The 26971-nt window shown below is 44.6% G+C and overlaps 1 protein-coding gene across 9 annotated transcripts in view; it reads right to left on the minus strand.

Moving 5' to 3' along the window:
* The window catches only part of myo3a (myosin IIIA), a 66007-nt gene that overhangs the window by 36349 nt on the left and 2687 nt on the right, over positions 1 to 26971 (minus strand). For 6 of the 9 annotated variants that reach the window (XM_078938264.1, XM_023950406.2, XM_078938263.1 and 3 more), the window contains exons 1-7: positions 18519 to 18625; positions 16468 to 16651; positions 15120 to 15254; positions 4956 to 5060; positions 4755 to 4854; positions 1346 to 1422; positions 179 to 324 (exon numbers count right to left, since the gene is read on the minus strand). In XM_078938264.1, the coding sequence (XP_078794390.1) occupies positions 179 to 324; positions 1346 to 1422; positions 4755 to 4854; positions 4956 to 5060; positions 15120 to 15254; positions 16468 to 16651; positions 18519 to 18520 (749 nt within the window). In that variant the 5' untranslated portion in view covers positions 18521 to 18625. Of the gene's footprint in view, positions 1 to 178; positions 325 to 1345; positions 1423 to 4754; positions 4855 to 4955; positions 5061 to 5141; positions 5215 to 5294; positions 5346 to 15119; positions 15255 to 16467; positions 16652 to 18518; positions 18626 to 26971 lie in introns of those variants that run through there. The other 3 variants (XM_078938267.1, XM_078938265.1, XM_078938266.1) reach the window with 3 other exon arrangements.

A 26971-nucleotide genomic window follows, 5' to 3' on the forward strand; every position in this document is an offset into this window, starting at 1 on the left:
TTGGGGAAATTTCAAAGTAGAAAACAACATCAAAAGATCCAGAACTACTTAAAAAATAAAAAACTAATACAATTAAATCCTTTTTACACATTTTTTTTAAAAAATGTTGTTTTTTGCTGTTTTGAAATTGGTATTTTGGACCTACGAGGAAACTTTATTCCTGTTTGTGAAGACTCACCGTGGGATTTTAAAGAGGGCTCTCATTGGGTGGAGTTCAGAAAGGGGCGGGTCCCCATCTCCCAGCTCGATGGCGGTTATGCCCAGCGACCAGACGTCGCAGCGGGCGTCGTAGGTGGAGTCCAGCTGCTGCTCGCATGCAATGACCTGCAGGGGCAGACCTCCGCATTTACACACACGTGCACAAAAAACCCTGCACAGCAAGCCGCTGTGTGCAGACTGTCATCACAAACACGTGCAACATCACAAACACAACCGCCACGGCGTGACAAACCAGGCTGTGATTGCTGCCCTGAGGGCAACATGCTCACAAATCAACTGTGTGATGACGGGAGGCGCAAAAGCTGCACCAGCTTTACAGCTCCAGGGCTGCAGGTCCCAAAACGAGGAAAGCTGAGCAGACAACATCCAGAAACTCTGACCCGAGAAAATGAACCATTTCCAAGGAGACGACAGTACAATTACAACTTTACCTACAATCAGGCAGCATACAGTTAAATTATAGCTTTACCAAGACCTAAATTCAGCAAACTTACCTTAAAAGTCAAACTTTACAGACTTTGTGACAAAAATCTGGAATCAGAGGTTTCTGAGTGAAAGTTTCAGGTCTGCTCCAGCTTTCCTCCTTCCATCAACCCTGCTGCTCAGCAGGTAAATGAGATTAAAATTCCCAAATCCTCTAAAAGGACGTCGCCCAACCATTCCCGGGATGCACATTTGCTCCGTATGCAAACTCATGCAAACATGAAGGTGGTTGTGGAGCGACGAGGAGCTTCTGGACTGAGGGGGATGCAGTCAGGTCTGTAATCTTTCTCTGAAGGGGTAATGAAAGGCTTCTTTGCTGGCTGGCTAGGCTGAGTTTGTTCAGATGTTAGAAACTTTTATACAAGTCTTATATCCTCTATTGCCTAATGTGTGGAGTATTTGAGGTGAGTATTTTTGTGTGGTGTCACTGCTCTGAGCTGCAGTCAAATTATGGGTTTTGGTTCGCGGAGTTTGGGTTTTGAATCCTGATTTTACAGTTTTGATGCCAAATAGTTTAGGCATTATTTTGACACCATAGAGGAGGATCATCAGGAGCTGAACAGCCCACCAGCACCTCCTCCTCCTCCTCCAGGCTAATGTGCTGGAAAGGCTGATGGAGCATCGATGAGCCACCCTCCGTTACCTCGGGAGCCATCCAGAAGGGAGTTCCCACCGACGTGTTCCTCCTCAGACGGGTGTTTGTCAGCTGAGCCGAGACCCCTGCGGAGTAGAGGCGCACTCGTCAGGATGACAGAAGACGTCACCTCGGCGTGTTCAGATGGAAACAAGGTTCTGTGCAGATTTCTGTGAGTTCCCACTGCTTCAAGAGCAGAGGGGGAAGGATGAGAGGATGGGGGGCGTACGACTGTCAGAACATTGATATATCCGACATAGAACATGCAGATTAACTGTGATGAGTCCAGTCCAGACACATCAGAGTTATCCTTCACCAGGATTCAACTCAGAGCAGCTGAAGCCTCAACAGCAACAAACTCAACTGAAGGTGAAAACTGCAAAAACAGCATTTTGTCAGACTACTTTCTGCTAAAAGGACAATTCTTTAAACGTTTATTCATTTATAACACAGAACTGAAAAGGTTGTATTTCAAACAAAAATGCTCAAGATCGAACAAAATGCATTTTTTATAGATTTTCCAGGGGGAAAATGCATTTATGCACACACATTTCCAATTAAAGTTTTGCCTTACAATAAAAGAAATGATCATTTATTCTGGCTGAACGAATTCAGCAAAATACTGTAAAACGGCCGACAATGTGGTGGTGAAAAAAAATATCTTAAAAGTTCAGGAAAAATGAGCTGATTTATAACATTTGTGGAGGGAAAACTGCAGATTCAAAAGATTAAAATCCATTAAATAAGAACTCTTTATACACAAGTATGACTGATGCCTTAAAAACTATTAAAACAATTTTTTTTTAATGAGGCCATGTGAATAAATTCTGCAGCTGTGCATCCAGTGAATGGAGAAAGGAGTTAGAGCTGTGCAGAGGAGGGCAGGTCTGTGGCAAACATCAGGGGCAATTACAGTCATGCATGGGGGGGGGGGGTTGTGTACAACACTATAACTTCAGGTCACATCAGTGAGGACATACCCACAGTTTTACATGCATAAGGAAACATTTCCCCAAGAAATCCACAACCAAAGGCTTTTCTCTTAACATATATGTTTGAGGTGTCTCGATGGGCACAAACATAATAAGTCCCCCTATATGAGCCCCCACAGCCCCCTTTCCTTCCACTACATTAGCCAGGAGTGGGGCCTGGTGGGCCACGCTTAATAACCATCGCAGAGATAACGCCGCCACACAGAATATTCATGAACGGACCGCTCTCCTCAGTCTTCTGCCGCTCTTTTCCGGTCCATCCTTTTACCCCTTTGTGTCTGCTGGTGATGAGTCACAGTGGGGGCTCGATCTCTTCAGCTGCTTAGTGTAGCGTGCCCCCCCCTCCCCTCCCAGAACACGGAAAGGCATTAATCCCAGCACGACGCAGAGCCTAGGCGTGCGGCGCAGGGTTTGCCCCAGCCGTGAGCTTTTTCATCGGAGATGTCATCGTTTTTGCCAGTTGAGCTGCTTTTTATTTATTTATTTATTTATTTATTTTTTGGTCAAAAACCGACGTTAGGGATTCTCAGCTTTAAGTTTCACAGCCGTTTTTACGTCACAAGCCTTCAAAACTAATGAGAAAATCCTAAAGAAATAGGATTTTCTTGTGGGGGCGTCTGGTTTGTCATCACTGCCTGGGGCCAAACAGGAAACAGGTCACCACAGAGTTTCATGAACCACAGCTTCTCTCCACATGAGTCAAATCCAACCCAGGCCATCCGACTTTTGGAAGACTAAATGTTCTCAGACATTTGCTGAGCTGCAGCTCCAAAAAAAGAAAACTGGTTAATTTATGCTCTGGAAAAAAAAGCTTCCGTTTGGTTCCACAGTGAACCACCATCACTGCAGGAAATAGTCTTTTCCAGGAATCTCAAACTAGAATCCTTGAAAACTTTTGCTTCTTTCTGCAGCGCAGAAGCTCGCTGGTTCGATACCCGGTGCTGGCATTTTTCACAAACATATCTTTTTTGTTGTTGTGCTGCTTTCACTTTATTTATGGTCAACTTTGATCATTTCTTTCTTTCTTTCTTTCTTTCTTTCTTTCTTTCTTTCTTTCTTTCTTTCTTTCTTTCTTTCTTTCTTTCTTTCTTTCTTTCTTTCTTTCTTTCTTTCTTTCTTTCTTTTTTTTTTCTTGCCAATTCTTACCATTTAAGTTTCATTTTTATTCAGAAATATAGCATCAACCCAGCATTTTCCTCTGGAAATGCAGCTCCTTCTAGTTTTAACTTGATTCTAGCTCTATTCTGTGTTTAACTCTTTAACATCTGAGTTGTAGTTGTCTACAGCAGAATAACGCCCGTTCTTTTCACTATCGTAACTCTTCACCATGTTCACAATCAATATAATTCTGACGCAGAGAAATGTGGTTTTGAGCTTTTCTCTGCTTTTCCTGCACAAAGCCAGTGTGACAGAATCAGCTGGTTAATGTGGATCACGAAAACACTTCACTGCATATGAGTGCAACGCTGCTTTTCTTCACTTCAGAATCCGCTGGAATTAGATTAATTGTGTAAACGTTATGCTAGCTCAAGGAACGTCAACACTGGGGCTAAAGCTGACGTGTTAAAGCATTAAACTGCATTCTGTATGTCCCGTGATTTACTAGTTCCAGAGTTACGACAGTGGAGAAATGACATTCCTTTTTGGATGACATTTTCCTTGTTTTTTGTGTGTGTTAGCCTTGCCGCATGCTACACTAGTTCCAGCTACAACAAAACAACTTCCTACCCTTTAGTGTTCCCTTACAAATAACAGCAATCTAAGTTTCATCCTAAGAAATGTATATTTTCTGTTTCTGTCATTCTAGACTGAATGCATTTAACTAAATTTTAATCCAATAAGTGGCATCTGGACAAAGGTTTTCAGCCAAAAACATTCTGGGCACGAGCAACTGAAACCAGAAATGTTGTTTAAAATAGTTTTCTATTTAATCTGGCAGCTCCTTCCAGCAGCACTGACAGACACTGTAGAGGAAAAAAAAAAAAAAAAGAGGTTGGCCTCCTTTATATTAGTGGTTCCATTATCACCCCCCTCTTTACATAAGAGCTGCACACTTCGTGCTTCGCAGAGGGCTTTTAAGAGAAGGCCACAATTAGCTGACAAAAAACAAACCCACATAGGAGTTGAGTGGGGATTTTATTAGTAATGAAAACAGGCAGCTGGTTTAGCAGAGCCTAAAGAAAATGGGGGTGAGTCATCCCCTGGAAATAGTCTGAACCGCAGCCTGTGATCAGCTTTCTGTCCAGTTTGCCGCTCAGAGTGCCTCATCCGCCTAGGAAAGCCAAGAATCTTAGAAATGATGGGATGTAATCATCTGCTGATGGGTTTCAGCCCGTCAAGGACTCTCATTTACTCAGCAAACAGCTTTAGGAAACAAATTTGACCCCTTTCTGGTAAATAAGGCCTAGATTTTCCTTTCCACCTACCGAAGTCCACCAGTTTGACCCCCCCTTGCGTTGTCAACAGGATGTTGTTGCCTTTGACGTCTCGGTGGATGGTCTTGTTGATGTGCAGGTGCTGCAGGCCCTGAGCAGAGAGGAGGTTAGCAGCTTCTTTTTTTTTTACAAGCACCTGCCTGCACAATTACCCCGAAATGACCTCGATTAAGCAGTTTTCACTGAGCTCACCATGAGGGCCTCATGCAGAATATAAGCAATGATGGCTTCATCCATTCTGTCCCCTCTCTTCAGCATGCCTTTGGCCAGATCTGTCACAGAGCCGCCATTGCAGAGCTGCAACACAAAAGACGACAAATTGTCAAAACTGGGGCAGAGATTTGACACGAAGAATCAGCAGAAACCATTCAGATTCACAGATTTCGCCGACGCCACGCTCTGCAGAGGCTTATCTCTCTGACGCAGCTCCGTGGGAGAGAATGTGCATTAACCGACAAAAACGGTTCCGAACAAAGAGTGCGATTAATCTGCGATTAACAGATGCGCAAACAGAAAGAATAAACTCGTCACCTTTGCGTGTGTTGCTGTTTTCACGCCGCAAACCACTCACAAAAGCAGACATCTCTCTTGAAAGAAATTACAGAAAATTGCCCAGCTGGTTGCCTTGGCAACAGAAATACCCCTTCATTTAGGCCTTTCTTCCAGAGACGCCAGAGAAATTTAAAAAAAATATATAAATATTGCTCCAAGATGTGAGTCAAAGTGAAATTGTAGATTCTGTGCTTGAACGCTGTTTGCAAACAAAGACTTTCTCAGAAGATTTCTGTTTATTTTTTATGAGGAACGTACAGATACATGTATATTATTTTTTAAAGCAGGGAAAAACGATTTTCTGTCATTCAGGAAATCTCCATTGAGCCCCTTCATGTAATTACACCAATTTCCCACAGTTGCAAACTGAAAGCGTATTCAGGCGTAATCAGGGAGTTCTGTGTGGTCGCTGGTGATTAAAATCAGTCTCCTGCAGTGATTAAAACAGATTCTGCAGCACATTTCAGAAACATAATCAATGAATGTCCTTCATTCAGTACAACAACTGGAACGACTTTCAGTAAAACCTCAAAATGAGGTTGACTTTTAATTCTGTGCTGCATCCGTCCTCTTTTTCTTTCTACTGCGCCTTTTGAGTGAAAATTTCGCCGCACTGCAAACTCAAAACCCCCCAAAAATGATTACATCGTACAATAATTAAATAATAGTAAGAATAATTTAGAAGGTGCACTGATAACGCAATGGAGGACAGTATTCGTAAAGACAGAAAAACAACACGATGCTTATCTGGTGGTGTCTAAAAACGGGGTCACTTTGGAAAAAAGTGACGTTCATAGTATTTATTTATTAGAGTTTGCTGCAGCCTGTTCATGGTGTGTGCATCCTTATTTTAGGGGATTTCTGTGTGTAAAATGTTGGCGTTTGATTTGTAAATCTGTTGATGAATGAAGGTGTTGATGTTCTGATTCTTCTGAATGAAGATGCTGTTCACAAAAGCAGCTGCTTAAAAATGTAGCATTGATGTTTTGATGCAAGCTCCTAAGACCTTTGAACCCCGGTAGAGTTCACTAGATATGTTTACCGTTTCTTGGCAAGTAGAATTTTGTGATTACTAGTTGTCCATAAACAAAAATAAAACAAAAAAAGAGTTAGCAAAAGTTTAAAAGAGTACTTTAAAGCCTCGTTTCCAATGAGCGGTACAGCATGGTACAGTCCAATCTGGTGTTTTGAGTGTTTCTATTGTAAAATGGATCCATTAAGTCAGATCTAACCGTACTATTTGGGGGTTTGGTTGTAGATCCATAGAAACATGGAACAGATCGGTAAGGCCATACTGAAACCTGTGATTGGCAGAAGGTCATTGGAATTAGGATATTAGGTCAACAACTTTAAATGCTTTTTACTGTATATAAGAAGTCCCAAAAGCCAAGCGCAAAAAAACGAGCCATTGGATGACCTCCATCGTTGTCGATGTTAGCCTCACCCCGCATGCACCGTGACAGCCCAACTTGGGGGGAGATGCTCATCTGAATTGTCTGGACAGCCTTCTGCCCTGTGACTGGAAGGCCGTGAGTTCAAATCCAGAGTCATAACAAAGACTAAAATTGGGACCCGATGCCTCCCTGCTTGACACTCAGCATTAAGGGGTTGGATTGGGGGGTTAAACCGCCAAATGGCTGTATCTGCAGCTCACCGCTCCCCCAGGGGACGGATCAAATGCAGAGAACCAATTTCACACACATAGGTGTTTGACAGACAATGGGACTAAACTAAACCAGACTATACCGGACTGGACCGTCCAGTAGAAATTAGGCTTTATAGACTTCTGTCAAATTTCTAAAGATTAGTCAAGCAGATGTGACGGAGATCTCTAATTGTTGATGTGAACTCTATTGGTGGACCTCTAACAGAGTAACAACATTGTGCTAATGTCCAGTAAAAATCTACCATTGATGTCTATTAGTTATTGAATAGACGTCGTGATCTCTTTGGAATTTTATTCCTGGATTTCTTGGTGCAGTCTCCTTTGTCTCCTTCCAAGTCATTTGAATTTCTGGTTCCCAAACTGTGACTTGAACCCGAATAGCAGATCTTCAGGCGTGACTAAATGCTGGCAGAAGCCGCCTCGCACCCTCAAGTCTGTTTTCTATCCATCTAGAGATCCACCTGTCCTTCAGCGGTCCGCAGGCTGTTGAAGGATGGATGATGGCGCACATCGGCCACGGGGGAAGTTCATCACTCAGACAAAGAAAAGCACGGCGGGTCTGCTCTCTAACACCTGACGTAAGCCTCCGTATCACCTGTCATCATTAAATTACTCAGGGCAAACCGTCAAATCCATGTTAATGAGAGGCCTGCCGTCCTGGATTGAGCTACATCTCGGTGCTTTCACCTGATCGGATGAGACGCAGGAAACTGGACATGAACTTTAATTATAGAGATGTTTGAGATTCTGCAGGGACAATAAGAAAGTGAAGAGATTCTGTTTCAGCTTAAAGGAAGCTTAACGTTTTTATTAGACTGAATTAAAAAAGACTGAACAAGAACATCTTTTTGCATTTGCTGGCAGTGAAATTAACTTCACGAAGCTGCATTTCAGGCATTTGACAGACAGGTGGTTCAGAAATCCGCCGCGTGGATGTGTGTCTTTGATCGTAGCCTTCCCGGAGCAATGAATTTTCATCAGGAAATCCTCTTGACAAAGGTCTTTCAAGATGACAAATTTCCACCCACATCTCGTGCGAGTTCTCACAAAGCTCTGGGTCTCAAAGACGAAACAGAATACGCTGAATACTGAGAGGCCAGGTCTCCATTTCAAATGAGCTCAGGTGCTTGTTTGTTCATGTAAATGAAAGGAGTCCATCAAAGAGCTGCCAAATAAGTAGATCAAGAAAAGTAAAGATGAAACAGGCGCCAGGCACAGGTGCTAAGTTTGCTCACCTTTGATGCCCCTTTGTGAGCAGAAGCCCCCCGTTATGGGGGATTGTCTGCTGCGGATCGGGTCCAAAGACAAACCCTGCTATTGTCCCTGTGACCTATCATTTACATGGGCTTTATGCTGGGTCTGCGCTCAGGGGCGGCCCTCAAAGCTCAGAGCAGGAGCAACATTTCAAGCCTCCCTGCCAACTAGGAGGAGGCGTGGAGGAGCCGTGGAGGAGGCGTGGAGGAGACGGTGAGGAGACGGTGAGGAGACAAGGAGGAGAAGGTGAGGAGACGTGGAGGAGACGTGGAGGAGACGTGGAGGAGACGGTGAGGAGACGAGGAGGAGACACGTGAGGAGACGTGGAGGAGACGAGGAGGAGGCGGTGAGGAGACGGTGAGGAGACGTGGAGGAGACGAGGAGGAGACGGTGAGGAGACGGTGAGGAGACATGAAGTAGACGTGGAAGAGACGTGGAGGAGACGAGGAGGAGACGGTGAGGAGACGGTGAGGAGACATGGAGGAGACGGTGAGGAGACGAGGAGGAGACGTGGAGGAGACGGTGAGGAGACATGAAGTAGACGTGAAAGAGACGTGGAGGAGACGAGGAGGAGACGGTGAGGAGACGGTGAGAAGACGGTGAGGAGGCGGTGAGGAGACGTGGAGGAGACGGTGAGGAGACAAGGAGGAGACGGTGAGGAGACGTGGAGGAGGCGGTGAGGAGACGGTGAGGAGACGTGGAGGAGACGAGGAGGAGATGGTGAGGAGACGGTGAGGAGACGGTGAGGAGACGAGGAGGAGACGAGGAGGAGACGAGGAGGAGACGTGGAGGAGACGTGGAGGAGACGGTGAGGAGACATGGAGTAGACGTGAAAGAGACTTGGAGGAGACGAGGAGGAGACGGTGAGGAGACGGTGAGGAGACATGGAGGAGACGGTGAGGAGACGAGGAGGAGACGAGGAGGAGACGAGGAGGAGACGTGGAGGAGACGGTGAGGAGACATGGAGTAGACGTGAAAGAGACTTGGAGGAGACGGTGAGGAGACGTGGAGGAGACGTGGAGGAGACGAGGAGGAAACGGTGAGGAGACGGTGAGGAGACGGTGAGGAGACATGGAGGAGACGGTGAGGAGACGAGGAGGGGACGAGGAGGAGACGAGGAGGAGACGTGGAGGAGACGGTGAGGAGACATGGAGTAGACGTGAAAGAGACTTGGAGGAGACGAGGAGGAGACGGTGAGGAGACGGTGAGGAGAAGGTGTGGAGACAAGGAGGAGGTGGTGAGGAGACGTGGAGGAGACGGTGAGGAGACAAGGAGGAGACGGTGAGGAGACGTGGAGGAGACGGTGAGGAGACGGTGAGGAGGCGGTGAGGAGACAAGGAGGAGACGGTGAGGAGACGTGGAGGAGACGGTGAGGAGACAAGGAGGAGACGGTGAGGAGACGTGGAGGAGATGGTGAGGAGACGGTGAGGAGACATGGAGGAGACGGTGAGGAGACGGTGAGGAGACGGTGAGGAGACGTAGAGGAGACGGTGAGGAGACGGTGAGGAGACGGTGAGGAGACGTGGAGGAGGCGGTGAGGAGACGGTGAGGAGACGGTGAGGAGACGGTGAGGAGACGTGGAGGAGACGGTGAGAAGACGGTGAGGAGACGTGGAGGAGACGGTGAGGAGACGGTGAGGAGACGGTGAGGAGACGTGGAGGAGGCGGTGAGGAGACGGTGAGGAGACGGTGAGGAGACGGTGAGGAGACGGTGAGGAGACGTGGAGGAGACGGTGAGGAGACGGTGAGGAGACGTAGAGGAGACGGTGAGGAGACGGTGAGGAGACGGTGAGGAGACGTGGAGGAGGCGGTGAGGAGACGGTGAGGAGACGGTGAGGAGACGGTGAGGAGACGTGGAGGAGGCGGTGAGGAGACGGTGAGGAGACGGTGAGGAGACGGTGAGGAGACGTGGAGGAGACGGTGAGAAGACGGTGAGGAGACGTGGAGGAGACGGTGAGGAGACGGTGAGGAGACGGTGAGGAGACGTGGAGGAGGCGGTGAGGAGACGGTGAGGAGACGGTGAGGAGACGGTGAGGAGACGGTGAGGAGACGTGGAGGAGACGGTGAGGAGACGGTGAGGAGACGTAGAGGAGACGTGGAGGAGTCGAGGAGCAGACATGGAGGAGACGGTGAGGAGACGTGGAGGAGGAGGTGACATAAACTGAACATGTCAAAGGAAGTGAAACTATTTCTACATAAAAAAAAACTTTTTCATGCCAAAGGTTTGAAAGGGCAGCGTGTGTTTTTCTCACTTTCAAAATAAAGTTGTTGTTGGTCTAATAAAAATCAAAACTTGGAGAGAAAAAAGAAGGTACACTCCCTTTTTAAGTACCAAGGAAAATTTAGCGGGTCAATGGTGTAGCGTCTACCCAAAGAGATTGCAGGTTCAAAAACACACTTGGGTCATTCCTGACGGATAACCAAAGACTTGGGGTTGTATAAATCCATCACAACACGGATTTCTATGATAATGAGTCCAAACCAAAGCAGTCTTGGATTGTGACTAATTTCATGGAACAAGGTGAAGCCTGCATTCATTTTTTATTATTTACTTGCAATAAAAGTGAAAAAAGAGCAAAACAAATTTGCAATTGAACCTTATTTTAATTTATCCTTATGTAAAAAACTCCTTTCAATGCACAAATAAAACACACATTGAAATCCGTTTTTTATTTCCAATCAGAGAATAAAAGTCGCTCTGTGCCGGCGATCTTAATGATTGAGCTCTTCCAGCAAAAACCTCTCAAACATGAAAGGATGCACAGAAAGGAGCACATTAGGGAGGCGGAGCCAAAAGGTTCAAAGACCCCACAAGGTACAATTTTATCAGTTCAGCCTAAAACAAGCAAAACTCTGGGGGTGCTACGGCTCCTTCCAGCTCTGCAAGAAGACGCCAAATTACAGTTTGGGGAGGGGGCTGTAACCATGGTGAATGACAGACTCAGACCCAGCCTGTCCTGTCTTTTCATGGGCATCTGCCTCAGCGTGCACAGCGATGATTTCACCTTCAGGATTAACCGTCAGATTTTACAGCTTCTGTGATCATCTATCACTGAACATTTTTACAGAAAAGCATCAGCAAAAACCACCACTTCCGAAGCTTCACTTATTTCCAGTGGAAAACATGTCAAATGCGTCTTTTGCTGTCTGAGAACTTCAGAAATTGCATTTCCACCACCATGAACTTCCTCTCTCTGTGCACAAGTCAAAACTTATCTCCAAATAATGTGAACAGCTCTGGGCTTTTAGAAACTGCAGATCAGCTTCAGCTCCCCCTGAGCTTCAAACCTGCCAGAGAGGTTTCATAAAAGACATCATCAGGAAAACAGTAACGGCGGCGCCTGCATGCCACTGCAAGCGTTCCTGCTCAGGTCATCGTGAATGAACAAACTTTGCCTACAGGGTTGGTTTAAACTGCTGCAGTGAATGTAAAGTTTGGACAAATGAGGCATGGAAAGTGTTCCTGCAGCGAAAAAAAGAACCAGCAGCAAGAAAATGTGTTTGAGCTCAGAAATGCAGAGAAGAATTTAAAGCAAATTTAGAAACTTAAAACGGGAAATGATATTTTTAGAGGGACGGAAAGCTAATTCAGGTAAAGGGGACATACCTGAGGTATTTTCATTACGCCATACTCCCAACTGCTCATACGGGTGGATGCAAGGTTTCTAAGGCTACGTTGCCCTCTGCAACGCACAATTATGCAGCCACTTGCAAAAAATGGTTTCTGTGTTCAAACCTCTCACAAACACAAGTAGCTACACAACTTTTTGAGTCCAGTTTTGGACTCTATGTAAAAACGCGTCTATTGAACGTGTGTTGAAAGTTAAACCAGTTGAACTTTGACCAATCAGGGACTTGGATTTGGTAGTCACGTATCGATGGGGTCCCTTTGCATTGACGGAAGTGACAACCGTTTGAAAATTGATCATGAAGGAGAAATTAAGAATTGTGATGGAATTATACGACACCAAGTCTTTTATACATCGGAACAGAGATGTGAAAGAAGAAGCACGAAGCAAAATTTGCACCGCTTTGACGTTTCGCACCAAATCTCTTTCAAATGTCAGATTGTATCTGCGCTAGTATGCGCTATTATTAAGTAGCTGCAGTCCAATGTGAACACCAAATGATTAAAGCTCCTTTAGCCCGTTTGCATCATTTGCCCGGTGTGTAAGTAGCATAAGGGCTACAAAATTGTCAAACCTGTGTAGACGTCTGGGAAATTTCTAAGGCTCTCGATTTGGGAATGGTGGATTCGGACATCACTGCAAAATGACGAACACACTATATAGTGAGTAGGGAAGGAATTCGGACACAACTAATGTCGCCCTCGTAATCATGTTTACGGTTGCCACTTCCATGATTTAAAAAGGATGCCACCTACATGTCACTACCAAATCTGAGTCCCCCATTGGTCACAGTTCGGCGTTGTCGCGATTTAACAGCCAAGAAGTTCAACCGGTTGAACTTCCAGCGCGCGATCAATGATGGCCTGTTCTGTACGTACAGCCCGCGACCGGACATATAAACGTGCATAGCGATGTATGAACATGAGCGTTCTGAACGCAGAAATTCAGGCTGATGTGCGTTTACATAGACTTTTCACTGAAAGTGGTCGGTTCATTGTGAGTTGACGTGGCCAATGTGTAGCTGCGTTCAGACCGATCTGTGAAGCGGTTAAAGGGAAATGGTTCATTCATGATTTTCTTTCTATGAACATGCTGCAGGCAGCAGGTCATAGCTAACACTTAAACAACAGGTAGGGGTGAAGAAGGTGAGACACAGGGATGTCCTATGGATTTTCCTTTTTTAATGCCCCTTGAGGTGGAACTACAAGACTCCTCTCTACAGTCCATAGACCCGGACAACCCAAAAACCTGCAGCACCTCTACGGGTCAACCCCCCACACAGGTGCGTGTGATTAAAGCTTCTCTCGTTAAAATTAAAATTAACTGGTGGACAGACTGATTCTTCATCTTTGACAAACCTCTGGCTTTCCCCCCAGACCTTTTCAAATTGAATTTCTGACTTATTGCAAACTGTTTCCATGACAACCAGAGGTTGAGTGAACAGAGCTGCAAAAGTCACGAAAAAGGCTCAGGTAGTCCCTCCTGAGATTACATTGAAACAAGTGAACAACAAGAGGTAAGAAGTTTAATTTTTGTGTTTTTTATCAAAGACAAAACAACAAAAGGAAGCAAAGAGGAGAACTTCCGGTTCCCTCTACCCAGAAGAATCAACGGACGCCTCGTGGGGTTCACTATTTTTTCCAAAGACACGTGGACCGAAGCCGGAGTAAGCGTTGAAAGGATGCTCGCCCTTTCTGCTCCTCAGGTGTCAAAAAAAACACTTGCAACCCAACCTCCCTCCCAAAGTGTCTGCAGTTTCCTTTGGCATGTACGAACACCATCAAACATTCATGCTTCCTGGTCAATTAAAAAGATCCTGCAGCTCTTGGATCCAACAAAACAAAGAGGTGAGAGCTTCCCACTGGAACAAGCAGCAAGTTACCTTATTTAACTTTACCTGATGCAGGGAGGAGCTTCTGATCTTTAAACATTCAAGGCAGAGAGAAAGAATCCGAGCAACTGAAGCTTAATTAGTCTGTCAAACTCTTTGTTCAGAAAATGTACCAATGACTGAACTTAATCAATTAAACTACAACAGAAAAGATTCACTATTTGCAGAAATTAGATTTGATAAGAAAGAAAAATCCTGATGATTCCAAACTTGCCTCAAAAGGGGGAGAAGGAGGAGGCAGTATTATGATTTGGGGTTGCTTCAGTTTGATCAACCTAGCATCTGTTGTGTGTCCACGTAAACAAAAGAAATCATTTCTGATTCTTAATTTCAAATTATGATTTTAAAATCAACTTTGTCAAAATAAAAGCTCTGCTTGAGGGTCATTTTACACAAAAAGTGCTACCCCCCTAACTTCTAAACTGTAAACATTTGTTTAATTTACCAAATGTTAATTATAATTGTTACAAGAACTTGACAAAATATTGCACTACTTCAAACAACTTCTAGTTTGAGATCCTTTATTAAGATAAGCAAACATTTAGAGCAATATTTGACTTTACGACTTAAAACCTTTTTAAATCCTGCAGGTGATAAAAGTTTAAAATTCACAAAAACAGTCTCTGGAAAAATGTTGAGGAACAATTTAAGAGATGATTCCTTGAAAGCATTGATCAGTTAAGCAGTTAATCTAATCCTGTTTTATCCAAATGAGGATGAATTTTTTTATTTTAGCCTTAGGAGTCAAAGCGTTCAGGAACTCTCCTCCTGCTCAAAGTTCAAACCTGCTGAAGTTGGTTTGTCACATCTTCAGCTCTTTCTATTACAGCACAAAAAATGAAGACGTGTGAAAACATGAACAGGCTGAAAAAGCTGCTATTTGAGAACGTGCTGGCCCTCATGAACCTCTTCTGCTGCAAACCTGACCTCTATTCCATGTTTGTCAGAGGCTTGGCATTTCCAAAGCTCTGCTGCGGGCTGTGACGGGTGTGGCTGTGCGTGCACGGCCAGCAGAAAGGGTTGGAAAATCTCTGCGTTGTTGCTTGAATCCAGGAATCACGGTGAGTGCCCAAACTGCCCCTAGCATGTAAGCTAACCCCCACCCCTGATACTAGCTGGCATGTAACCAAATCCCCCAGGTAGCCGGTTAGTAAAATTCCTGGACTGGCCGTGGCGGCTAAAGGTCTTATATAATCCGGTCATTTTGGGTCTTGGCTGCACGGGGCAGAGCGTGCAGCACAACATAACCAATGTTTGCTGCCCACCACCCACGACATGCTCGAATGTCATTTCAGACATTCATGAGGGAAGAACAGAAAAACAAAACAGGCTAACCAAAAGCACAACAGCAGCTGGTGTTCATACCTCCAGAACGAGCCACAGCTGATCCCCACATTTCAGATCCTTCTTGTAGAACATCCCAAAAAACTTGACCACATTGGGGTGGTCGGAAAGCGCCTTCAGGATGTTGTACTCTGCTTCAATCTCCTCATCGATGTCCTGAAAACAGAAATAGTTTAGGACCCAGAAGGAGGGTCTAAGGGCAGGGATGTCCAGTTTAGCTTAGTTTGTTTAGTTTAATTTAGCCATTACCTATGAATTCTAAGACTTCATGTTCTTTATGATTCATGTTTATTATACAGTTACTGGTATGAAGCCCATTGAGACGAATTTTGTTGCAATATTGGGCTACATAATTAAAATTGAGTTGAATTAAATTGAAAAAGTCTAAACTTTAAAGGTTACAGCCGCTGCTTCGTCCACATCACCCCACGTAGAGCAAAGCAATTCCACCTTAAACATTTAACATTTGGAGGCTTAAAACATTTGTCAGTTGTTGGATAATAGAGGATGGAAGGATGGACTTAAAAAGGATGGACAATGGATGGTTAATGGATGGACAGAAAGATGGATGGATGGATGGATGGATGGATGGATGGATGGATGGATGGATGGATGGATGGATGGATGGATGGATGGATGGATGGATGGATGGATGGATGGATGGATGGACGGACGGACGGAGGGATGGATGTATGGGTGGATGGATGGACAGAGGGGGGAACCGATAGATAAATAAACAGTGTTGAAGTTTAGCACACTGTATTTAGTCATAAAGTATTGAAATGTTGGTTTACATAAAGTGGAAATTCTTTTCAAAACTGATCCTAATTTTGTGTGAGCTTTTATATTTTTCAAAATAAAAGACTTTTCAAAGTACTGACATTTAAAGTCAGTGTTTTTGAAGAGCTTCTAATTACTCTGTATAGTTCAGTGTTCAACCAAAGAAACCATCGAGGTTAAATCTTTGCGGCCATATCAGGATCAGCGTGAAATAACAGACAGTATATTTCAAAAGTAGACATTGTAAATAAAAGAAAAATATGGGCGGCGCCTGCCTCTGATGTTGCATCTGTAGTAATAATGCTGGTGACTTTGTGGGTGGGATAAGAGTATTTTTTTTTTTTATTTCTCTACTGGTCAAGCTGCTTAGGCCCCTCCCTCATGGGAGTCCTAGACTAACTTTTATTCATTAAGATTGTTCCTCCATGCTTTATTGTTTCTCATCTTTTCTTAAGAAAATACATTTAGACTTTAAATTGTGAACCTCTATTAAAAGTTTTCATTAAATCAGAGATCTTAGACTAGAGACTGCTGTGGATAAACAAGCCAATCAGGTCCACTGTCATCCAAACATGAGGAAAACTCGTACGTGTATGGGGTCGAGGATCTTCACAGCGGCTTTGCTTCCATCTTTTTTGTTGAGAACTTTGTAGACTTTTCCATAGGTTCCCTTTCCAATGGTCTCAATGATTTCCCAGGTGTTGGTCGGATCTGGAAAGTTGTCGAAGACGATCGATTTCCCGGATTGTGGAAACATCTTCAGGAGATATCTCCTGTGAAATGCAGACAACAACAACAAAACATTTGCAAGTTGAGAAAAAATGTGTTTACTCCAAAACAAAAAAAAAAGAAAACTTTGAAATATACACTTGACTTCTATCCTGTCTCCATGGGCAAAATGCTGTTTTTTCTGGGTATTAAACAGCAGGATCAAGTATTTAGCTTCAGGATAATCCTGTGTATTTTGACGGTGGAGGGTAAATTTCATATATGTGAGGAGTAACACTTGTTGTATATGGCTTCTGCCAATCAGAGAAGGGAAGATAATCTTCACAAACATCTGGCAAAAACTCCAAGACAATCCTGGTTAGCCATCGGCTGTGGAGAGTTAAAGAATGAAGGGAAATATTTGAAGTTCAAAGCAGGAGCTGTGGTTTTCGTTAAGGGTCCACAGACAGAACCAAGAAAGAACCAGGAAAGAACCAAGAAACAACCAAGACAGAACCAGGACAGATGCAGGACATAACCAGGACACAACCAAGAGAGAACCAGGACAGATGCAGGACATAACCAGGACAAAACCTGTACAGAACCAGGACAGAGGCAGGACATAACCAGGACACAACCTGTGCAGAACCAGGACAGAGGCAGGACATAACCAGGACACAACCTGTGCAGAACCAGGACAGATGCAGGACATAACCAGGACACAACCTGTACAGAACCAGGAAAGATGCAGGACATAACCAGGATGCAACCTGTACAGAACCAGGACAGAGGCAGGACATAACCAGGACACAACCTGTGCAGAACCAGGACAGAGGCAGGACATAACCAGGACACAACCTGTGCAGAACCAGGACAGATGCAAGACATAACCAGGACACAACCTGTACAGAACCAGGAAAGATGCAGGACATAACCAGGACGCAACCAGTACAGAGCCAGGACAGATATAGGACACATCCAGGACACCAACTGTTCAGAACCAGGACAGATGCAGGACATAACCAGGACACAACCTGTACAGAACCAGGACAGATTCAGGACAAAACCTGTTCAGAACCAGGACAGATGCAGGACATAACCAGGACACAACCTGTACAGAACCAGGACAGATGGAGGACAAAACCAGGACACAACCTGTACAGAACCAGGACAGATCCAGGACATAACCAGGACAAAACCTGTACAGAACCAGGACAGATGCAGGACATAACCAGGACAAAACCTGTACAGAACCAGGACAGATGCAGGACATAACCAGGACACAACCTGTACAGAACCAGGACAGATGGAGGACAAAACCAGGACACAACCTGTACAGAACCAGGACATAACCAGGACAAAACCTGTACAGAACCAGGACAGATGCAGGACAAAACCTGTACAGAACCAGGACAGATGCAGGACATAACCAGGACAGAACTAGGAGAGAGACAAAAAAACAACAACCAGGACAGAAACCAAAATTGAACCAGGACAGAACCAGGAAACACTTGAGGGGTAACACTTTGGTTTTTGTTGAGGTCCAGAGATGTTGATCAGTCTGCGTTACTTCCAGAATCATTTTTTTTTACATTTCTGTGCTTTCAGTTTCTCACTTTTGGGGTAATAGTAGAAACGGGGGAAAGAAATGTTAACAAAACTAAATAAATTTGTTAAAAACTTTTGTCTATTGAAAGTCAAAGGGGGCAAAATGCATTTTATAACAATCATCCTTTCAAAAATGTGTTTAAACACAACAGATGACAAAACTTTATTGATCCCAAACAGGAATCGACAGTTTCAAATATAAATAATGTTTGCTTTGCTGCAAATGTTGCTAAATCCACCAATCACATCAATGCAGCGCCGTCCACCATGTTCACCTGGAACATGGCGGACTTTTAAACCCTAATGAATAAAATCAAAACTTACATTTTTCTCCAAATAAAAAGCTTGACATTTTGGAAAACCTGTTAATCCGTTTGTGTGTAAAAGGTTAGAGCACAGCAGCGGGAGGCAGGCAGGCCCGGCAGTGGGGCTAAAGCGCAGAGGAGGAGCCAACACGGGCTAATCTCAGCGGCAGTTGCCCCGCTCCGGGGCTGCCATTGGAAACTGTCCCTCAGTGGTTGGGGCTGCGATGGGATTAGGAGGAATTAGCCCCAGTTGCAGCATGAGCCTTTCCCCATATAGACGGCCATTCATGTGAAAAGGAAAGCTGTTTAAGGCGGCAGGAGGCGCGGGGGCGCTAAAGGCCACTTCCACTTTCATTATTTGTCACAAACGAACAGTCCTCCTCACAACAAAGGCACGTTTGGATGAAACCGGCCAATGTGGTCCAGCGGCGTCATCTGCGGTGGGATTCTGTGAGGTTCATGCGCCGTGCCTCATCATCTGCAGACTTCTTTAATAATACATACGTGTCAACACTCTGCGACACATGAGACAGGAAGGAGAAACCCAAGGACTCACACTGGACACCTCCAACAGGAGCACAAGCCCCTGAGAGGAGACGGCCATGTCTGTGTGTGTGTGTGTGCGTGCAGGAGGTTATCTAACCATGTGTGCCCTGCAGCTCCGGCTGGCTGTCACTTTACATTAGCCGCGCAGAGACGTGGCATTAACCACAGCCTGTGTGCGTATAATGAGCCTCACATGTACGCCGCAGCTCACAGGAACAACAAAAACACCCAAAAGTCTCAGGTTCAAACCCCGATTTCTATCATTTCACCTCTACCGATGATGAACAAGTCAAAGGCTCAACACCAAGTAGCTATAAAAACCAAACTTAAGAGCCCAAAACGATGGCGTCGCAACATCTAAAATCTTTAAATATCAGTGTTTTTCTTTACTGACCTGTGCTCCTTTTCCGCAGTCTTCATTAAAGACAGTAAAGACAAACCAACAGCCGGATAAAGCCCAGATTCACACAGACGCACACAGTTTCCATGCTGAGCCACTCCTTACATTTGCAAATAAGACATCCAAATGAAGAAGGCGGCTAAAGGTGGATCAGAAAAAGCTTCAGAAGCTTCATTCACACACGTCAAAAGTCATACTTACTCCTTCTGAACTGATTTACCATGATACCATTTGTAGCTTAGGAAAGCAAGAGCAGAATGGAATTCCTCTGTGGCCCAGACACATCTGTGCTCTGGGGTATGTCAAAAATAAGGAGAGCGCACCACAGCTCTTAGGCTAGAGTCATTCATTGAAGTCATTGGTTTGAGCACGTCCGGCAGCCGGCAGCAGATGAGTCTGATAGGGTCATAAATTAGCCAGAAGAAGACAAGCCAACAACAGGCGGCAGCAAGGAGCGAGTCCGGTGTAACCTGCCATGACCGCAGCCTCTCAGCATCATTTCGCAGTGTCCCATTACACAGACACCGCCAGAGAAAGAGCCGGCGAGAGGCCACAGGGCTGCTGTTTAACCCCGGCACACGCCGCCTCAGCACCCCGACGGGCTGCTGGAGCTGCCTCCACCACCACAATCAGTAAGGAGGTAAAAGCCTCCAAGTTACACCCCAGAGTTGACACAGTTAAAAAACTCAACCCCCAAGTTGACGACAATCGGTTTTAGCTGTGTTACCACAAACACAAAACAGCTAGAAATGGCTGTAACTTATTAAGTTCAGGAATGATTTTCAAAAAAATGTTTTCGATTCATTTTGTTGTGGTTGAGTGAAAATCTTTGAAGGCTGTCAGGTTTTCAAACGCAATCCCACCTTTCCTGAACCCTTTGAACATTTGATGAAGATGAAGCCACCAGAGCGCTGAAGGCCTCAACTCCTCATCTTCCCCTCTGTGATCTTCATTTTCAATAACTGTCTCTAGTGATGCTAATTACGCGCGGTGAGTTATGATTTGTCCTTCAAATCGTCTCATTTGTTTTCCATAATTACACCTCTGATTTGACAAAACTTCGGCCAATTATCAATCTCTGAGTGCGCGTACAGGAAAAGTGATTTCATGCAGCTCCGGTTTACTCTCTGCAGATTATTGATTCGGCGCAAAATGTCAAAAACTAATTGCTGATGCAGCCAAGCTGATCATTTGTCGTAAAGACTTCCAGATGGTGCTGTGATTGTTTTCCTGAACACTCGTCTGCATCATATATACCAGTTTCTAAACACGTCTCCGTTTAACACGTCGAGCTGAAAATGTTTATAAAAAACCAAATGACATTTCTGCAAAACCCTTTATAAGTCCCACTCTGAAGAAAATGGTGTCTGTGGCATTTTTCTGATGATGAATGTTAAAATTGCATTTCTGCGTTTTTCTTTATTAACATTTTTGTGAATCAGGAGCAGACGGACGAATGCCGTTTGAAAAAGATCGTGACGTAGAAAAGACTCTGGACGAGCCACGTGCTCCCTGCTCCGCTCCATCCTCGTAGACCAACAGATCCATGAACGTCTTTGTTTTTTCTCGTCTGAGCTGGAATCTGGATCTAAACGGCACGCCTGGATAGTTCCTATATTGCTCGCCGTTTTTGTTGCACCGTTAAAGGGACTGTAAGCTAGCAGGAGAGTGGGTAAACAAAGGAATGATGGGAAGTCAACAGTCCTGCCCACAATTAAGGTGAATTTGAGAAATTATCTCTTACAAAATTACAGTTTTTTTTGTCTAATAACAGCATAATGATCATTATTAACCACTGGGAAGGCTTTGGAGACAGATCAAAAGATGATCAGAGGGGGACCTTTAGGAGAATAAAATCAAATGTAGCTTCGCCTCTAACAAACTGGATTTGATCATAATAAATCAGCTGAACAGTAAACACTTGTCTTTTCTGATGTGTTCGATCCCGACCATCCAATGCCTCACCAACACGCTTTGGTCATCACTAAGGCCGGCTCCCTCAGGCTCATCCTACGGGCGTTGGCAACTGCACATCTCCAAGCTCATTTCCTGCTCTGCTGCTTTACAAATAGCTCCAGGAGCCTGAACCACGACTGCAGACGGGGATGCACTGATGGCTGTAATAGCCGTATGATTAGAGCAGACAAAGGTCCGCCTCAATCTGCGCTCTCCCCGCCTCACGATGCAGCCAATTTTTATCCCAGCAGTGTCAAATAAATCTTTACTTTGAAAGCTGGAGTCTGTGTTGTGGTCGTGTCTCCGGCAGGATAAGAGGCCAGGAGGAGGAAGGACACCAGAGTGAGACATTCCACTACCAATTTACTTTCTAAGATTACAATGGCTTTGTCGCAAAATTGCTTCAAGGTTAGGAGAAAGGCTTATTTAAAAAAATTCTTTTATCAAAGGACTTTTTGTTTTTCAATCCAAGCACGACAGTCAAAAAAAGGGTTTTAATCCTGTTGGAAGACCCACTTATGACCCATTTAAAGCCTATGACCCCTTTGAAAAGGTTCTGATTTGATGGCACATGGCTCCGCCCATCCTCCCGATAAAGTAGCCTTGAGCAGAAAAACGCCCCCCCCAACCATAATGTTTCCTCCACCATGCTTAACAGTGGGAAAGGTGTTCTTGGGGTCATTCAGGTGACGGGTTAGTAGGGAATCAAATACTTTTATCCCTCTATAAAATGCAATTAAAGTATAGAAATTTTTTAATCTTTTGATTTTCTCCCACTGTTCTAATGATCATAGGATGACAGACTGTCAAATTATTTTAAAATGGGCAAAATTAGTAAGGGATCAAATTATTACTTCCTCCACATTACAGCTCAAAAAGTAGAAATCATAAAGATAAATAATCCGAAATCCTGAAACCTGTGTTCACAAATTTCGATGAAAGAGTCAGGGTTTGTTTTATGTAGATTCCTGACGTCTTCAAGACATTTTCTATAGTCTGACACCTGAAAAACTACAAGAAATTGGTTGTAAAAAATCCCTTTTGATCATTGTTAGAAAGCTTAAAAAGACTATCATCAAGAATAGCTTCAGACACTGCTGTTATTTCCATGTTTCTCCTAAATCCTAGATGATCAAAGACATGCATGTCAGCATGTTGCTGCGACCCGGTTCTTCTGTTTCTGGTGGGACCTCGTCAGTCTGCAGGAACCCAGCAAAGATGATGTGTTGCATAAGCAGCTAAAAGGCTTAATTTTCTGACGGCTAACCTGCATCCTGCTCTGCAGGCGCCGAGCGTCCGTGAAGACTCATCTGCTTAGACTCCTGCAGCACTCAAATCTCTCACCTCATGACAGGACGGTTACACGATCCAGTAATCCTCGTCCTCTTCCTCACGCTCCTCGTTTCAGGATTTGGGGTTCAGGCTTTGACAGACTGTAAATGATGGTTTTCTTCAAAGGAATGATCATTGAGATCAGAGAGGAGGAAGCCATAGATTACATCCAAGTCAAAAATGTAAAAAATACTAATTTGACATCTTAAGACAATTATGATTCTAAACTTAAGGCCATTGTTTGTATATTTTACAGAGTGCATTGACAGTAAAGCAGTTCTGATCCTCTCTGTGTGGGATCAATATCAACCCCAGGGTCAGGAGGGATCAGAGATCCCTTCAAGGAGATTTAAGGAGGCACGCTCCGATCGTTGCCACAGATCAGCGAGTCCCTCCGTCTGTGAGGACTGATTGAATCAGGCTGCTGATGAGGCTTTTGTGCCAAAGGCGCGTGGCGTGAATACCTGACAGGCCTGCGACTGGCGTCAATGACTGGCTGCCATTGTGGCGGGGCGCTGGGCCGTGACCGTCCCAGCTGTGTTACGTGGGCTGTCATGAGCCAGTGAGGCCCGAGCAGTTGATAGAAAGATCATTAGGCTATTATCTCCGCGCCTGCATACATGCGTGGGGCTCCGCGGCGCCGGCCCACCCTGCAGCTTCACACTTCTGCATTTTTATTCGGTCCCCCTCCACTGTCTGAATCTTCTAACTGACCCTCCAAAGGCAAAGTTGCTTTCAGCTGCAAGTTCTCCTCACGAGATTCAATAGAACTATGGGATCGCATTAATGTGTTGTGTGATGTAAAAGGTGATGATTTTTTAAAATTCTAAGCATAAAATAAGGTGAGGAAAAATTCCTGTGATGATCTGCATATGTTAAAACCAATGAGTTCTGTCGCTAGAGGAGACATCACGTGGTTCTTCATGGGAGGAGACTACCGCCATCTTGGTGAGGTCAAGTTAATGCTGCAGTGCATGCATGTGAACACATTTTTTACAAAATGCAACTTCATTGTGCGGGTTTCAACTGCAAAAAACAGAGAAGTTAGTCCATGAAGGAGGAAGGCATAACATTTCACAGGTAGGTACTACAAATCTTTTTCTTTTAATGTTGCAGGGGCTTCAGAACACATGTTGACATGCATGATGCTGCAGGGCTATTATCAACATGCTGCATGATGTACGTATTATTTGCTGTTGACATAAATGTAAACTTTATTGTGTTAGACCTATATACAGTATACTAGGACTAGGCTTATAGTAACATAGATTTATACATTTCTGACTCAGTGACTGAACTTTTCTTGCAGGTTGGATTCAGACTTAAGGAGAAAGTGGGCCTTAGCAAAAAAAAAAAAGAGCTAACCCAGATGGATCACTGTGGTACCAACTAGCAATACAGTCTGGCTATGTTCAAAACATTTTGTAGAAATACATTTTGATAAGAGGCAGACTGTTCGCTTGAAACCCAGAACCATAGCATCTGTTTTAAACCAAATAGATCACTTACATGAATCAGTAAATCTATTGTTAACTTTTGGACTTTTTGTTGACTTAATATTTATTTATTATTTAACATTGTTATTATCATTTATTTACTTATTTATTTATTAGTTATATTGACTTATTGTTGGGCTTTTCTATGTAATTTAAATTACATGTCAAAGATGTCTTAAACTTCTCCATGTTTAAAAATATTTTTAAAAGTTCTTTGTAATATCTTTTTATTTGTAGGAAGTCCTGCAACTATGTATTTTTCATTAAAGTTTGAACTTTTAAGGCTGACTGTTTCTCTTATTTAACAACAAATGATGTATATACATATATATATATACATATATATATACATAATATTTATCTATATTTATATGTATAAACATATATAAATGATATAAAAGCTACTTAGATGCCACTAAAAGCATTGTCATGTGGGCTCCGCCGCCGTTGGCGGGCGTCGCGCTCCGCCACCACCGTTGGCGGGCGACCGCCACCACAGTTGGCGGGCGTCGCGCTCCGCCGCCACAGTTGGCGGGCGTCGCGCTCCGCCGCCGCCGGTTGGCGGGCGTCGCGCTCCGCCGCCACCGTTGGCGGGCGACCGCCACCACCGTTGGCGGGCGTCGCGCTCCGCCGCCACCGTTGGCGGGCGTCGCGCTCCGCCTCCGCCGGTTGGCGGGCGTCGCGCTCCGCCGCCGCCGGTTGGCGGGCGTCGCGCTCCGCCGCCGCCGGTTGGCGGGCGTCGCGCTCCGCCGCCGCCGGTTGGCGGGCGTCGCGCTCCGCCGCCGTTGGCGGGCGTGTCTCCTCTAGCGACATCACTCATTGGTTAAAACTACCAGAGCGGAATGGGGGGGGCGCCTCACTGAAACAGGGGGCTTCTTACACCGCAATGAAATCAAGGTCCTTTTGTTTTCCACGTACAATTGTGAGCGGCCCGGTGGGGTAGTGGTTAGCACTCTCACCTCACAGAAAGATCCCGGTCCTGGTTTTTGGAGTTTGCAGGTTCTCCTCATGGCTTTTCTCCCACATTCCAAAAACATGCTCCATAGGTTCATGTTGGTTCTGAATGGTCCCTTTGGTTCAGTGGTCTGTCTCTGTGGGGCCCCCCGATGGATCACGACCTGCTCTGGGTGAACCCCGCCGTCTCCCAACAGTAGCTGGGAGTAGCGGCTCCAGGTAATTGATGGATGGACAAAGGCAAGTTCTTCCTTTTTCTACTGATTACAAATTGATTGGGGTCAAACTTTCAGAGGTCATTGACTTTGGTCAAAAGCCTTCATGAAGTGGAAAAACTGCAAATAACTACATTTTCTTAATCGAAAAAAATGTAGAAAGGTAAAAGGCGTCGCTCACTTTGGAACAGTGTTGTGTGAACAAACCAGTGGTTACATTACAACGATGCTGGCAGACCCCCACGCCCACCCACCCACCCACCTTGATGGCAGCACAATGCTGCCAGCAGATGATTTATGGCAGCCTGTGAGGAAACCATAAATGCAGCTTTGAGTCACTTCATTGCACTGAAACTCGAGGGAATGTTGTCCTAACAGATACGTATTGTTTTGAATAATGAATACACAACAAAGTGACACAACATGACGACAAACCTTTACAAAACCCTAATCCAAGTTTTGGGAGTAGATCACAGCTGTACAGCAGTTTCCCAGTAAAACACGGATGCTAATAAATTAGCTTTGAAGGCTAAAATACGGATCACTGCTTTCATACTAATCATTGAAGAGGTTTTGCAGAGCAGTGCAGGCGCCGTGGAAAAACTACAATACTGCACTGGATTCTGGGAAAGTGTTTTTAAACTAGGAATTCCTTCACTATAAAGCGCATTCAACACTTTTTCTGGGGTGTCCGCATCGACGATTGCAAAATCCAGTGCCCTGAAAATTTCCCAGAAGTCTAGTGTGAATACAGACCACAATGCATCTTGTTTGAACGATTATTCATGTAAAACAAGAATCTTAATTTTGAAGCTTTTTCCCCCATAATTTAATACATGTATAAAGAAAGTTAACCTTTTTTTCATTTAAATCGTTGTGAATCAGAAGCAGATAAAGCAAAAAGAATAGAAACCATGCTGGATGAGCCTCAGGCTCCCTGCTCCAAGCTCTCAGTAATGGGGAGGGGAAGGGGGGCGGCGTTGCTGTGCCAACAGTCCCGCCCACCACTCAGAGGTGAATTTATCATGAACTCCTGCTGCTCTGCAGAAACTGTGTCCTCGAAGACGACCCAGGCTTTAGAATTTAGTCTAAAAACGTCATAACCTGAATTAAAAGACGACTGAGGACGCTTTGAAAATAGATGAGAAGATCCTCAAAGGGGGATGATAATGGTTCCATTTGTTTGAGCCTAAACTATGGAATCGAACATAAAAGACGGTTACAAGAAGAATTGATTAACGCTGCGGCTGGGAAAAAAGACCACTTATTCTTTTTTGGTCGAAATACTGAGAAATGCAGTTTGAATCTGAATTTTTTTACATACATGTCCTCCATCGTCAGAAATGCTATGAGAACATGTTAAAAAATACTCAAAACACTATTTTCATTAGAGTGGGTCTTCAGGAAAAACAAAAAAGGCCTGTTTTTCACAAAAAACACAAGAAACCTCAGAGAAGCTTCTCCTTAAACACATCGTCAGGGAGACTAGGGGATCCAGAGAACCGGATCAGGACGACACCGAGTCAGCAAACCACAGACTGCAGCTCAAGAACCCTCAGGAGAGGAACTACGA

This window comes from Oryzias latipes, chromosome 20 (assembly GCF_053564925.1).
Source record: "Oryzias latipes strain Hd-rR chromosome 20, Olatipes_Hd-rR_3.1".
Taxonomy (NCBI): Eukaryota; Metazoa; Chordata; class Actinopteri; order Beloniformes; family Adrianichthyidae; genus Oryzias; species Oryzias latipes.